The sequence below is a fragment of the Xyrauchen texanus genome, chromosome 10, assembly GCF_025860055.1.
Source record: "Xyrauchen texanus isolate HMW12.3.18 chromosome 10, RBS_HiC_50CHRs, whole genome shotgun sequence".
Classification (NCBI taxonomy): Eukaryota; Metazoa; Chordata; class Actinopteri; order Cypriniformes; family Catostomidae; genus Xyrauchen; species Xyrauchen texanus.
The window spans coordinates 29,532,011-29,546,136 of NC_068285.1; the positions used below are offsets into that span (position 1 = coordinate 29,532,011).

The window sequence follows — 14,126 nt, forward strand, 5'->3', positions numbered from 1 at the left end:
ATGTTTGCAGTTTAAAAACCCTCAATGTTCTCACATTTCTCTGAACGGTGCATTTACAAAAGCATTGCACACTGTCAAAGTTGTAACATGCAATTATTACCTTGAAGGGATATTCCATGCTCGATAGAAGTTAAGCTCAATAAACAGCATTTGTGGCATCATGTTGATTACCACAAAAAAAATTGCAAAAATTGATAACTGAGAAAAAGCTAAAATGTAGGTTACAGTGAGGCACATGAAAGAAAGTGGGACCGATTTGTGGATGTTTAAAGGCAGAAATGTGAAGCTTATAATTTTCTAAAATCACTTACATTAATTCTTCTGTGAAAATGTTTGTATTATTTGAGCTGTAATGTTGTATAAATCATCGGTCACCTGGATTACAGGGTTTACAGGGTCCCGTCGTCATGGCAACAAATTTTTCAAATTGGAAATAACTTTACACAGAAAAGGCAAGTGATTTTATCACACTGAAATCGTGTTAACATGCAAATTGTTTATGCCTTGTGGCTATACTTTTGAAAAATGTAATATGTTAACATATACAAAATGGGCTCATTCATTCTGCTGTAGTGGCCAAAGTTTTTTTTTTTTTATCAAGCCAAAGTCATTTTTGAGGTAATCAAATGCTGTCGATTGAGCTTAACTTTATTGAACGTTCATATTTATTTAAGAAGACACTTGAAAAATTGTGTTGTTGGTGCAACCCAATGTAAAAAATCTTAATAAGACATGTTAAATAATACTGTTGACAATACAAGTTCATTTAAATATTACCAGTTGAAGCATATTTTTAGGGTAACAATTATTATTAATATTTATTTAATTAATTAATTATTTTCAGTGTAGCAAACTGAAAATCAACTAGTCAAAATATGACACTGATGTTCCAGTGTGTGTCAGATTTGGGGTGTACAGTACCTCAAGTGCAGGGAAGTTGAACAGGGAACAGTTGGCTGTAATTGACCAAGGGCTTCGAGGGGCAGGTAGGACAAGACCAGTGCCCTGAGGGAATGGAGCACTTTGTTGGGCACATTTTCCTTTACTCTGCCATTCGACCATCCCACACTGCCATGGCAGAGTCTGGGTCCTATCCATATGCTCTGGGATTGGCATGTCTATAGCAACAAACACAGAGGAAGCACTCATTAAACAGTTCATTCAAATGATGGGAAAGGATGGATTAAAGAGAATGAGAGCGAAATAGAGAGAAGTAGCAAAACTAAGAGATAGGATTAAGATGATCCTGCTTTACCAGGGCCTGAACCTGTGGCCTTTTTCTTAGCAACAATGGCATCCTCATGGTAGATATGGGAGTTGGCATTGTCAGGAGGCCCAGCAGCATTCCTCATGCTCCCAGCACTTCTGCCAGCCCAGTTCTGTGCCATGTGGGCACCACCACATGCACTCCTGCCCAGCTCCACGTCTCCACCTTAGGAAAAAAACAGGCGATAGTATTAACAAATGACTAACTTGAATAATAGACAAATCCAAATGCCATTTTTTCTTAGCTAGCAGAATGTATGTCATGTTAAGAAAGCAAAATCATCATTTACAGAGTAAATACCCGAGTATATCAATATCAATATTTATTCATTCATTCAAGCATTAAAACAGTATTATAAGCTTCTATTCGTTAACATTAGGTATCATCAACTAACAATGAAAGCTTTTTTTTTACAACATTTAATAATCTTAGGTAATGTTAAATAAAATTTGTTTGTTCTACTACAGTAGTTATATGTAATGTAATGCCTAGATTACTGTTTTAACCTCCATTCCCTGATGAAGGAAACAAGATGTTGTGTCAGGTAAAGCGACAATAGGGGACTTTCTTGAAGGCCACGGTTACTTCTGAACTTGAGAAAAGGCCAAAAAGATTTTGGCAGACAGAATTTGCATGTCCCTCTCCTGGACATACGGGTATAAAGGGACAGAATCATGCATCTGTTCATTCAGGTTTTGCACTGAGGAGCCGAGAATAAGGTTCAGACTTTACAGTGGCTAGGTTCAGCGTCATGGCTGGGGGGACACAATGTCTCGTTCCCTCCATCAGAGAATGGAGGTTACAACAGTAACCTAGACATTCCCTGTCTGTCGCTTACTTCGACATTGTGTCGAGTGAAGTGACACTAGGGGTCCCTATTCAATCATGCCATGCGCTGAACCGTGTACGTCAGACTGCACGTACCCTTCCCCAACGCCCCACAAAAAATCGTCATAAACTTTTTAGGTTCCCGGCATCCCGGAGGGAGGGAACAAAGCAATGTGCCAAGCATGGGAGCAGGCCGAGCCAGCCACGCCTTTTTTCTCTCTATGTTTCTTGCATAGAGTAAAAGCGGCTGGGGCCATCTTAACACTATCACATGCTCGGGGAAGGCATTATTTTCAACTCCTATTCTTTCAGGGTGAAAAGACCCTGAGGAGACCACCACCTGCCCAGACTGGTGGGAGGTAAAGAATGGCGAAATATGTCACATGGGTTTTCAGGCCACACATGGAAATGGCACAGTGGTAGATCCTACCTGCTGTGAGGGAGGAGTTGCTACAAACACAGCGACCAGGGGGCAGCGGGGACTGCCCAAGGAAGATGTGGGTCCGCCACTAGGGGGACTGTACAGTGGAAAATACACACAGGGGGATTAATCCACAAAGGCCCATCCTGTGGAGCACCTATTCCAATACAAAGTAAATTTTGTACATTTAGTTGGTCTGGTTGGGGAATTCCTCCACTGAATTCGCAGACCAGAAGGCTAGGGAACAAGAACATCCAGGGAGCACGAATCTAGTGGATTCTCCTGGGGAAAAAGAGCTCCACTGAAGTGATCACCTCAGTGGAGGGGTAAGGCGCTATGTGCAAGCGGAAACACCCAGTCAGACATTGCGCATTCCCGAGTTCTACGTGCTCGGACCTGAGAGAACACGGGACGAGATCGACTCAATCCTGAGATTGTAAAACTTCATAAAGGTATTGGGTGTTGCCTAGCACGCTGATCTGCAAATGTCTGCTAGGGAGTTGCCATTGGCCAGTGCCCACGTGAATGCCACACTTTCAAGTGTGAAAGGCCTGGGTGTGATAGACCAAGGCGATGCGTCAACAACCCAGTAGGAAAGCCTCTGTTTGGAGACAGTGTTCCCTTTCCGCTGTCCACCAAAGCAGACAAAGAGCTGCTCAGAACATCTAAAGCTCTGTGTGCGGTCCACATAGGTATGCAAAGAATGCACCGGACACAGCAACAAAAAGCGCTTGCAGGTTGTTAGGTCTTAGGACGACATGGGTGTCTGCCGGACCGAACTCCAGTCAAGTGTCGCTGACAGAGAATGCTTGCAGGTCCCCAAACTTCTTGATGGAAGCGAGCGCAATCAGGAGGGCCATCTTCAAGGAGAGGGCTTTGAGCTCGACTGATTCTAGCGGATCAACGTTTTTTTTTTTGAAGGCCTGAAAGGACCATGGAGAGATCCCATGAGGGGAACAGGTATGGCCAAGGAGGGTTCAGACTCCGGGCGCCTCTAAGGAACTCTGATAATCAGATCATGTTTCCTTAGGGACTTAACGTCCACTGCATGGTGATGATCAGATATGGCAGCTACATAAACCTTCAAGGTGGAGGGGACAGCCTCCCCTCCAGCCTCTCCTGCAGAATGAAAGCACTGAGCCGACTGCACATCTCTGCGGGTCTTCAGATCGGGAAGCACACCAATTCGCAAACAAGCGCCACTTCAGGTCGTAAAGTTGCCTGGTAGAGGGAGCTCTGGCTTGGTTGATTGTTTCTACGACAGCAGGTGGTAGGCCACTTAGATCTTCCACATCCCATCCAGGGGCCAGACAAGGTGGTTCCAGAGGTCTGGGCGCGGTTGCCAGAGGGTGCACCATCCCTGAGAAAGAAGGTCCTTCCTCAGGGGAATTCGTCGGGACTGCCGGAGTGTGGCAAGAGGGTTAATGTGAGAATGGCATTTGTGGGCCAGATGACCCAGGAAATGAGGAAATCATTATTTTATTGAGAATATGGGTGCTGCAGCCCGAAGGGGGTGCGGCAAAGGAAATAATGTCAAACAAGGATTCTCCTCCCGGCCCTCCACCGGGGGGACGGAATGGTCTGCTTACCAGCTCAGGATCAAACATTTCATTCCCTGGGTCATCCGTCTCAGGAACGCTTGGGAGCCTTCAGGGTCATCGAGGACGTTCAAGAGGCGGGGGGGGGCATGCACTTCCTGTGGGGTGCTCGAAGCTGGGGCTGAGAGCTGGGCCCAGGTTGAGGCGGGGCTGCCTGGCATTTGGGAGCCGCAGTGGGATGCCCTCGGTGATGGGCGTGGCTCTTAGCGGCATCCGGACCCATGGAACCAATCTTATAGCCGTGAGGGCTGCGGGGAGGACGGAGGGTTCCAGTCCAACCCCACCTGATGGCGGCCTGGGCAAGCATGTCGGCCATCTGGGCGTCAGCCTCAGACTGAGCGTACCGACCCGAAGGTGGTAGTCCAGTCGAGTCTTCCACGCCAGATGCCGGAACGCTGTCCGATGCAGCGCCAAATTCATCATCCAGCTCGGGGGGGCTCGAGGGAGTAAATAGAATGGCCTAAGACCTCACGACCTGCAAGCGCATTTCGTTGCTGTGTCTGGTGCATCCTATGCATACGTATGTGGACCGCACACAGAGCTTTAGATGTTCTGAGCAGCTCTTTGTCTGCTTTGGTGGACAGTGGAAAGGGAACGCTGTCTCCAAACGGAGGTGTCAGAGCCCGGACGGAAGTCAGCAAGCGTGCCGGGGGGGCGGGTGGTTCATGGGGATCTACCTGGCAATACCGAGCCATCACATTCTTCATGTGGGAAGAAGGAGCGATGCTGGGGGGCGGGCGGCTGGAGTGGTGTTCCTCTTTAAGAAAGAAAGCCACGATCACAACGTTGCCATGGTTAAGTTCTCGCAGTGTATTGCTCTTTTAGAGAAAATAAACTCTTTAAGAAATATTCTCTTTTAGAAGCACTGTCAAAGCACTCAGGGGCAAAGCTGCATTGCTGTGCAGAGAAGGAGAAAGCCACTGATATGTTCCATAGATCCAGCATCAGACGCTCTACAGAGGTGAGTGGAACAGTAGTGATCTCAGCTTGCTGATCGCACAAATGCTCAGCTCCTAAGAAGAAATCAGAATGAACAGATGCACGATTCCCCGAATGTCCCGGGGAGGGACATGCAAATTCTGTCTGCCAAATTCTCATCAGCCTTTTCTCAAGTTCAGAGGTAAACGAGGCCTTTAAGAAAGTCCCCTAGTGTCGCTTCACTCGACACAATGTCGAAGTGAGCGACAGACGGGGAACTAATGTAATTAATACAGCCCTACAGCAGTCCAATAAACACAACCTTATATTCCATTTTAACATCAGCTCATCTTCCACAAACAGTGAATAAGGTTAGCCCACATAAATAACAAACAACAAAAATACACAATTTTCTAAGTACAATTTAGCCTTCTGGATGCAAAAGCATAGGCAACAGGAAAAAGGAGGAGACAGAAAAGAAAACAAAAAAAATGAAGATTGCAAATCGATTTTGCTTAGACACAACTGCTATTACAAACAAATTCCATTACCTAGAGGAAATGGATATATTGATTTGGGCCAATGTTCACTTCTTCATATTATATATATATATATATATATATATATATATATATATATATATATATATATATATATATATAATTTTTATTATTATTATTTTGAAAATAATGAGTGACTTTTTGAGTTGGAGGAGCTCCTTTCATACCCTGAGGAGAGAGTTGACTGATCACCATCTATAGCCATTCTCACAAACAAAAACAACCCTTTTCCTCTGATCTAATGCAAGTCATACATCAGTGCCATGCAGTATCACTAACAAAGACTCCCAAACCGATACAGTGGCATGCAGTTGATGGCACCGTTACCTTAAATTGTGTTTCTATAATTGCTATCCTAGAATAAACTACCGAGACTCAGTAGACCGATGTGAGTAGTGAAACTGTTTATGATCATAGCATGAAAGTTATTTTTCTAAGAAACTTGTCATTTGGCAATATATGAAACTCAGCTACACAGTACAATAAGATGGTATAGAGGCTGATATGACTCTAGTGCTATCCACACAGACACACAATGCTTTCCCTTAAAAGGATTGTTCACCCAAACAAAAACAAAAAAATCTGTCATCACTAACTCACCTTAAAGTTGTTCCAAACCCGTATGACATTATTTCCTCTTTAAAACACAAAAGGAGATGTAAGGCAAAATGTCAGATTCAGTCACTTTTCACTGCAATTCAAAATGTATGTGCTCTATCACACATTGGCTGCAGGTGTCCAGTGAAATGTACAGCTGGGGGCGCCAAAAGTGAGTAATATGTTGTTGTATTCAGATGAGGTTTTAAGATACATTTTAGATGGATGTTGTAAAAACATACCTCCCTAATGTAAAACTTTTGCCTGAACCTAACCAATAGTGTTTTAAAATATAAATGAGATGTTTAAAAAATATATCTTTACCAAATCAACACCTAAACCTAACCAGTAGTGTTATAAATTATAAATGAGAAGTTAAAAATACATCCTTACCAAATCAATGCCTGAACCTAACCATTAGTGTTTTAAAATATACAGTAAATGATATATTAAAAAAAGACATCCTACCTTATCAATGCTTATATCTAACCACTAGTGTTTTAAAATGCAGAAGCAAAATTAAAAAGCACATTTTCTGAACCAACCACATCCTTTCATGCTGCTTCTACGACTCTATAATGTCACATTTTTGCTTGAGTTTATGGCTGGACTTGAACCACAGTCCTCTGATTGTAAGGACAACTTCCTATCAGGTGAGCTACCGAACAAGCTAATCATATTGGAATAAGTGTATAGGTGGGTTGGTTATACTGGCATACAAATTTATATTTTTTCAAAAGATATGTTTCAATATCATAAAATAGCAGGGACTGAGTAATAGAGAGAAACATATTATAAAAGTATTTATAAAGTCATAATACGTTATTAAAGTCATTATTTGAGTGAAAGTGAATAAAACACACAGCTGATATAGCACCTCTCGTGTTCATTTCATATGGAAATTGCAGAAAATTGTACCTGGAAACACGTGAAACAAGTTAAAGATGCATTGAAAGTGAATGATGACTGAGACTAACCTACTGCCTAACATCTCCTTTTGTGTTCCACTGAAGAAGTTTCGAACAGCAAGAAATGATGATAGGGTTTTATTTTTTGGGTGAATTAACCATTCGATACATATTTCATATAAAGAACAGCTAAAGTATGAGTCTGCATGCCCCACCAACATCGGTAACCAAATATAATAGGTTTTATATTTAGTTTTAAATTAGGTTTTAGCATTGATAGACACTGTGGGACAGAATTCCCAAAAATGTGGTGTGGGGTTTTGGAGCACCAATCCCTACCTTTAAAAGTGCTATCTTTGCGTGTCATCTGCACTTCTCCTGTATGGAACTGCATAGACACTGGTGGATTAGGACAGTTTGCCAATGAGCTTCTCTGTCCTTCCAGCGTAAATGTATCTGTGCACACACTTGATTCTTCTAAGACACTTCCTTTTTTGAATGGTCTGAGTTGTACAGTGCAGCCCTGAACTGTTTTTATTTCAATTTTTTGGAATGGCCTTGGCAAGACAAGAGGCCTGGACCTTGAAAGATTTTTTGGGTTTAGTATTTGGATCCTGTGTGGCTTGCCACCAGTCAGTTGGATGGCTGGTTTTAAGAGGGATGCTTTATAGGAGCCATTTTTGTTGAGGAAGGCATGCTGAGGTGGTCTGTCCACCCTTTGCGAGCCAGCAAGTGGAAGAGGAGGAAAGTCTTCTTCTAAAAGCCCCTCAGGTATATTTGCCTTCATTGCGGCCTTTTTAGGGAGGAGAAGTTGTTTGAGAAACTCCTCAATATGCCTTCTGTCAGCTTCCTCCTGGCTTATGATCTCTCTTGGCTTGTCAGGATCATGGACATGGCAGCATATTTCATCAGGAAAATGTGGGCATGTCTGCAAAGGTTTCTGAACCATGTTATGCTGAATCTCTACTGCAACCGTGTCCAACTTTTCATGCCCCACACTTCTGAAAAAGAGGAAACTTGGATTATTTCAAACTGCAAGTAAATTGTGAATGCAAGTTATACAATTGAGGAGATATTACAGTTCCTAAAGAATTATAGCGGAGAAAATCCAAAAGATGCACCAAGGTTATATGTTGAAAAGTAAACAATTTCTCCATTAACCAAACATTATCTTCCAGAAGATACGCTTTGTTTGCTTTGCATTTCGTTGCAAAAAGTGGGGCATATGTTGTCTCCAGGTATGAATATTTCATGACATTCTTATACTGTGCTTTGTGAGGTCCACATGCACAACAGAAGGAGATCTTGCCATTGCTACCATATGTGATACCTAAAATAGATGAGGTTGGTGTTTCCATGGACCACCAGGGACATATGGTAGATCCATTAGCATGGGCTGCCATGGCCAGGTTTTGCATACAGTAATTCATACAGTGCAGCAGACATTCTTTGTGTTAGTTCAAACACTTTCCCCATCATAAACAATTTATACTATGCAATTTATTATAGACTTTCAGAGAGAAGAAGGTGTGCTGTGTGTATCATTCTTGAGTCTATCTGATGTGAAACTAATGCAATAGAAATGTTAAGGAATTCTTAATTAATATTCACTTTACCATCAGTTGTACCAATTGCAAATTAGATGTAATTTGTCTTACTACAGTATGTTTAATAATAATAAAAAAAAAGTAAATAAATAAATAAATAAATAAGCTATATTCATACATAGTTGCAACTTGCTTTCTGTGTAGGCTGTCATAACATTCTCTGGTAGTGTAACACTGGATTCTTCCGTATTGTTCCAGATCATCACTCGCAAACACGTGCTTATTTTCTGGTAAATGCGGCCAAATCCTCTTTCTGGCCAAAACAGAGCGCTTCAATACTGCCATGCATGCTCTATCCAGACTGTCCTCCGGTGTATGGGGATGAATCCACACTGACCTGGGAAACGGCCCCAATGCGTTCCAGAATTGCTTAGGAGTTGTTCTTGTTCTCTCATAAAAATGCTTTGTAAGCATTTTACATATCTCTTCCGACAGCAAATAGGATTTAGACTTTCTCTGATCTTGATCTGCTTGTCTCTGGCTTGAGGCTACCCTACTTGGAATGCTAAAATATTGTAATGAATTTCAAATGTAAACAAAAACAATAATTCCTATCAGCTAATCAAATGGACACACAGTTCGTGACGTCATTTGAACGAGTTCTCGGAACACTGAAAGAAAAGAAAAAATAAGAAAGCAAAGATGTAAGCTGAAACGATGAATGGCCTTATGTGGCAAATAATAATAATAAGAAGAAGAAGAAGAAGAAGAAGAAGAAGGATAAATTAAACTAATAGATTACTAAATGTAATATATATATATATATACATCGAATATATATATATATATATATATATATATATATATATATATATATATATATATATATATATATATATTATATTATATTATATTATATTAATTCAATATTATTATTAAATATATTATTCAATATTATATTGAATCCCATTATTGAACTGGTGTTCAATTAAATAAGATGATAACAAACAAAATGGGCTTTTATGAATTTGATTTGGAATAGCAGGCTATAGTTTTTATCATCATCATTATTATTATTACTTCAAAGTATGAGAGAGCAAGACTGAGCGTATTCAGAGAGAGAGAGAGAGAGAGAGAGAGAGAGAGAGAGAGAGAGAGAGAGAGAGAGATGCTGTCAGCTCAGGCTGCAGTCGGGCTCTTCATTTCATTCTTGTAAGTCTTGAAATAGTAAATCCAAGGGTTCTCTTACTCGGCAGTGGAAATCCCTTAACGATTATTTTCACGCATGGAAATTATTCAGACAGCGACGAAGGCTGTAAACGTCCGCAAGTGGCCGGTGACAATGTGTGTATCATAACGATCGTTTCGCATTCACAGCGCTGTGACTCTTTGGGAGAAAGACTGAAGCGAGGATTTGCAGCGGGTATTAATTGGAAATAAAACTTAAACACTTGCGCGCTGAACTGTAAAGGCGTATGCTGCATGTTCTGCTTGAAATCAATTTCCAGACTTCAAACGTCTGTAATGTTCATGTAAGCTGTGTAGAGATAAGATACAGTTCTCATTTTCAGCCTCTTCAGGATTTTCGGCGAGAAAGCGTCTATTAGATTCGGCTCACCCCGCGGCTCGCCTGAGATGGTTCAGTCCAGCTGCGAGAGTCCAGTCTCGATGCACTGGGATTTTGCTCAGCACCGACACCAAGTGAATCTTCCTTTTAAAACCATCTGATACCCGTGCCTGCCTGTCTGCCAAAAAAAAAAACCCCGCCATGAGCGCCTCTTTGAATTGTGACAAAACGGGACTTGTAAGGACAGAGTGCAGATGTACATACAACGGGACGAAGAAACTGGAAGGAATAAGGATTTTTGCGCTAATGAAGGTGGGAGTACAGGCGCATTATTGGAGCGGGGTGCTCATCATGTATATGGGGCTGTTGGCTGCATCGGTTAAAGGTGAGTTTCCCGTTATGCTGTGTTCGCACTGATCAGTGGTATAAGCGCGCGTCCTGTTGCCATACACGAGATCCTTATGCCAACTTAATTGATCATGCAACCTTTTCTACCCCTGACATGTGTATGGAGTGCTGTCATTATTAATTCTATGTCAACCCTTTGTAATTTAATGTTGGGTCATGGATGTGGGTCCGAATATCAGGCATCAATGAATAAACAAGACTGGCCAAGTATTTCATTTAATTGGGCCGTTTAAAAGAGCCATTGGCTATACAGTATACAGTAGGCTAGAATGTGTCGGTGTTAAAGTGTTTTTACCTAACCTTGATTTGCCTCATGAAAGCATAACATGGCATGGCCTTGGATAACATACCTCAGAGTACTTTTGTGTGTGTGTGTGTGTGTGTGTGTGTGTGTGTGTGTGTGTGTGTGTGTGTGTGTGTGTGTGTGTGTGTGTGTGTGTGTGTGTGTGTGTCGCAAGATTTCGTGAGTGGGAGACAAGAGTGAATGAGTGAGTTTGGGAGGAAGGGGGGCGTAGATGAGAAAGCGGAGGCTGCCGACAAAACGGGTCTTTGACTCTGCGCATTTTCAAGCTGGCACAAAACTATTTGGCTACCATAACGTGATATGTTTCCTCAATGCCAACGATTTCCATTCGATCAACCAAATCATTGTGTCAGGATCAGTAGCCTATTTGTTGCATCTCTTGAAAAATCATTCCTCCACAAAGGCTGTTCATCTTTCTAACAGCATTTACCTTGAATGGAAGTTGTAAACTGGGGGGTGATTATTTTAATTCCCCATTTAACCAATATCGTGTGCTATTATGTAGCCTACATAAAAGCGAATTATAGCTTTTCTTTGAACACCGGTCAGCTTTTGATGTTTGGGTGCAACTAATGGTTTTTTAAAAGATGTAGGCTAGCACTGAAGTTAAAGGAATACTTGTAAATATTTTAATTATATATGTAGCCTACAATGTAATTGTGCAGTCATTGTAATTTATCCAACTAGAGGCTTGGTCTATATTTAGGCATACATGGGACAGTTCTCTCGCCACTGAGATTGTTCAACAATTGTGAATTGCTGCTTCTCTGTAGGCTATAGGATGATAAAGGTGGTAAACGAATTTGCAGAGCTGCTCGATATTGTATGTGTTTAGTCATATTAAGATTGTCATAAACAGATTGTTCTGCGTTTTAGACCGAATCAGAAGAGCGCGCGCAAAGCCGCCAAGCACTTTCCCGCTTTTTCCATTGAGCGGCACCAAAGCTTCAGAATAGCGCAGATTAGAAAGAAGCCAGTCGAGCCTCTTATGCTTTATTAAAATACTTGGAAGAGTTTTAGAGTTTTTCGTTTGATTGAACGAGGGTATGCATTTAAATGCACGAAATCACCGGCCATATGCACTTTTAAATAAACATAAGTAGTCTACATCTTTCACAATCATGATAACCATGGGGTAAGAAAAATATACACGTCTATATAAATAAATAATAAAAAATAATAATCAAGAAAAAAATTCTTAAAAGACGAAGAAGTTTTGTTACGAAGAATTCTCTCTTCTAATGTAAAAGAATGCAAGTCGTTTGTGTCATCATACGTTCTGGCTCAACTGTGCAACAGCTTTGCAGATGTTAAAGCACTTGAGATAAACATTTTCTGTATTCTAGGATTGTGACATAAGACAAACAACTCACCACCATGAATGTTTGACTCAATACCATTTTCCTTGCTCAGATAGTTGGTTGACTTGCCTTTGATAGCTAGTGGCATTCGAGTTTGTAAAACTGTAAAAACCAATGCATTTCCATGATGCAACTTGATGTAAGGCTTTATTGAACAGGAGAGTTTGTATGAGCATGCAGGGAAATCTTTTCATCATGTATAAGGGAGGTTGGCAAAATAATTAAGTTTTGGGCAGTCCGTTTGATTTTTGAGAACACAAATTTTCCAAACATTTGAGATTACATTGGGGAAGACATTTTAAGCTCATGGAAATCAAATTCCCAGCAAGCATCTTAAAAGCAGAGATTGTGCAATTTTCTTTTGAAGTCTTCTCTTGGAAAAATCTTTTTTAAGAATTAGTAATTTTCAAGCAGATGTCCTGTGCTGTATAATAATGATTTGTCAGTTTAGCAGTGTTAGGTGTTTAAAGTGGACTTCAAAGGATCATTCAGAGAAGTTGTGGCACCCACCACAGTTTTGCAACTTTTCAGGACAATGGACAGCTCATTTCGCACTCTTTGCTTATTGTGTCTGTTCCACTACATTCAGAGTAATTGTGGGTAGAAAGGAATGGGAACGTGAAAGGAACATGGCTAATGTTCAGTACAGACTCTGCTTTAACTGTTAGAGATGCAATCCCCAGTTGCAGCCCAATTAGGACCAAGGACAGCGCCCACCAGAGCTGTTAGCGGAGCTGTAAAAGCTGAACAATAACTAATTCTCTCAAAAGGGGACAACACTGAGGCTTAAACGGTGTTATTCTCACAGTCAGGGAAAATTCTTCACACAGTACATTGCAATCACTTTCTTACCTGATACTCTCTCTTTTCTGACTCTGTTTATTCATCTTTCTCTCTCTCTATATATATATCCCTTTCTCCCCCATTCACTCTCTACCCCCTCCCCTGCATCTCGTTTTTAAGGGCACACATGCTAGTCTATTCCAAGAAAATTAACACCTGCCAATCTGTTTACTTAGACTTTAAATGTAAATAAACTAAACAGGTTTGTTGTTTGCCTGCGACTCCCTGAGGGCTGGAGGATGCCTTTGGCAAGGAGAGAGAATGAATGAGTAGAGCTGATTTGTTTACTCTGCTAATCGTGTCTTACATGTTTCCCTTTCCCTGCTCTATACCTATGTGTTTAAACACTAGATATTTATTTTGCACATTAAGTTAAAAGGCAGTGTGTGTGCCTGACTAGTCAGCAAACACAAAGCATTCCCCTAACGTTAGCATGTGATTCCTGTTTGGTTATATTTAGGGAAAATATTCTCAATGTTCAATAAACCATTCTCTTTATTTTTTTAGTTTTTATTACCATGAACTAACTTTCCCAGAATACTGCAAGAAATTTTTTGTGTGAAAACCTAATAAGAACTTATACAGACGCCTCCTAATGGCTACTTTTAAGGGGAATTCAAATTTTTCACGTTAAACGTTGCAGAGAGGTTATTGACAGACAACAGTGACTGACATTAGTTTAAATCAGCATTTGATTAAATGTCTAAATGAAGAACCCAATGTATGGGATTTGAACGCATTATAATGAACAGATTAACTGTGTAACCTAATAAGAACCTAATAGCATATATAATTAATTCAAACTCAAACAGGACATTCTCTAATGGTTTTTATTATTTTAGTTTTTTCATTCACATTTTCATTGTTTAATATAAGCATTGCAGAGATGTTATTGAGAGACAACAATGACTAGCATTAGTCCTGTACAGCATTTAAATGTAGAATAATCACAGTGTATGGGATTTGAATGCATAATGAACAGATTAACTTTATAAAGTT

At 40.7% G+C, this 14,126-nt stretch overlaps 1 protein-coding gene across 1 annotated transcript in view; it reads left to right on the forward strand.

Annotated features, from left to right (window-relative positions):
* The first annotated feature begins 10,412 nt into the window (after positions 1-10,412).
* LOC127650708 (CUB and sushi domain-containing protein 2-like) overlaps positions 10,413-14,126 on the forward strand; it is a 467,844-nt gene continuing 464,130 nt past the window's right edge. The window contains exon 1 of the mRNA XM_052136305.1: positions 10,413-10,596. Within this exon, the coding sequence (XP_051992265.1) occupies positions 10,413-10,596 (184 nt within the window). The remainder of the gene's footprint in view (positions 10,597-14,126) is intronic.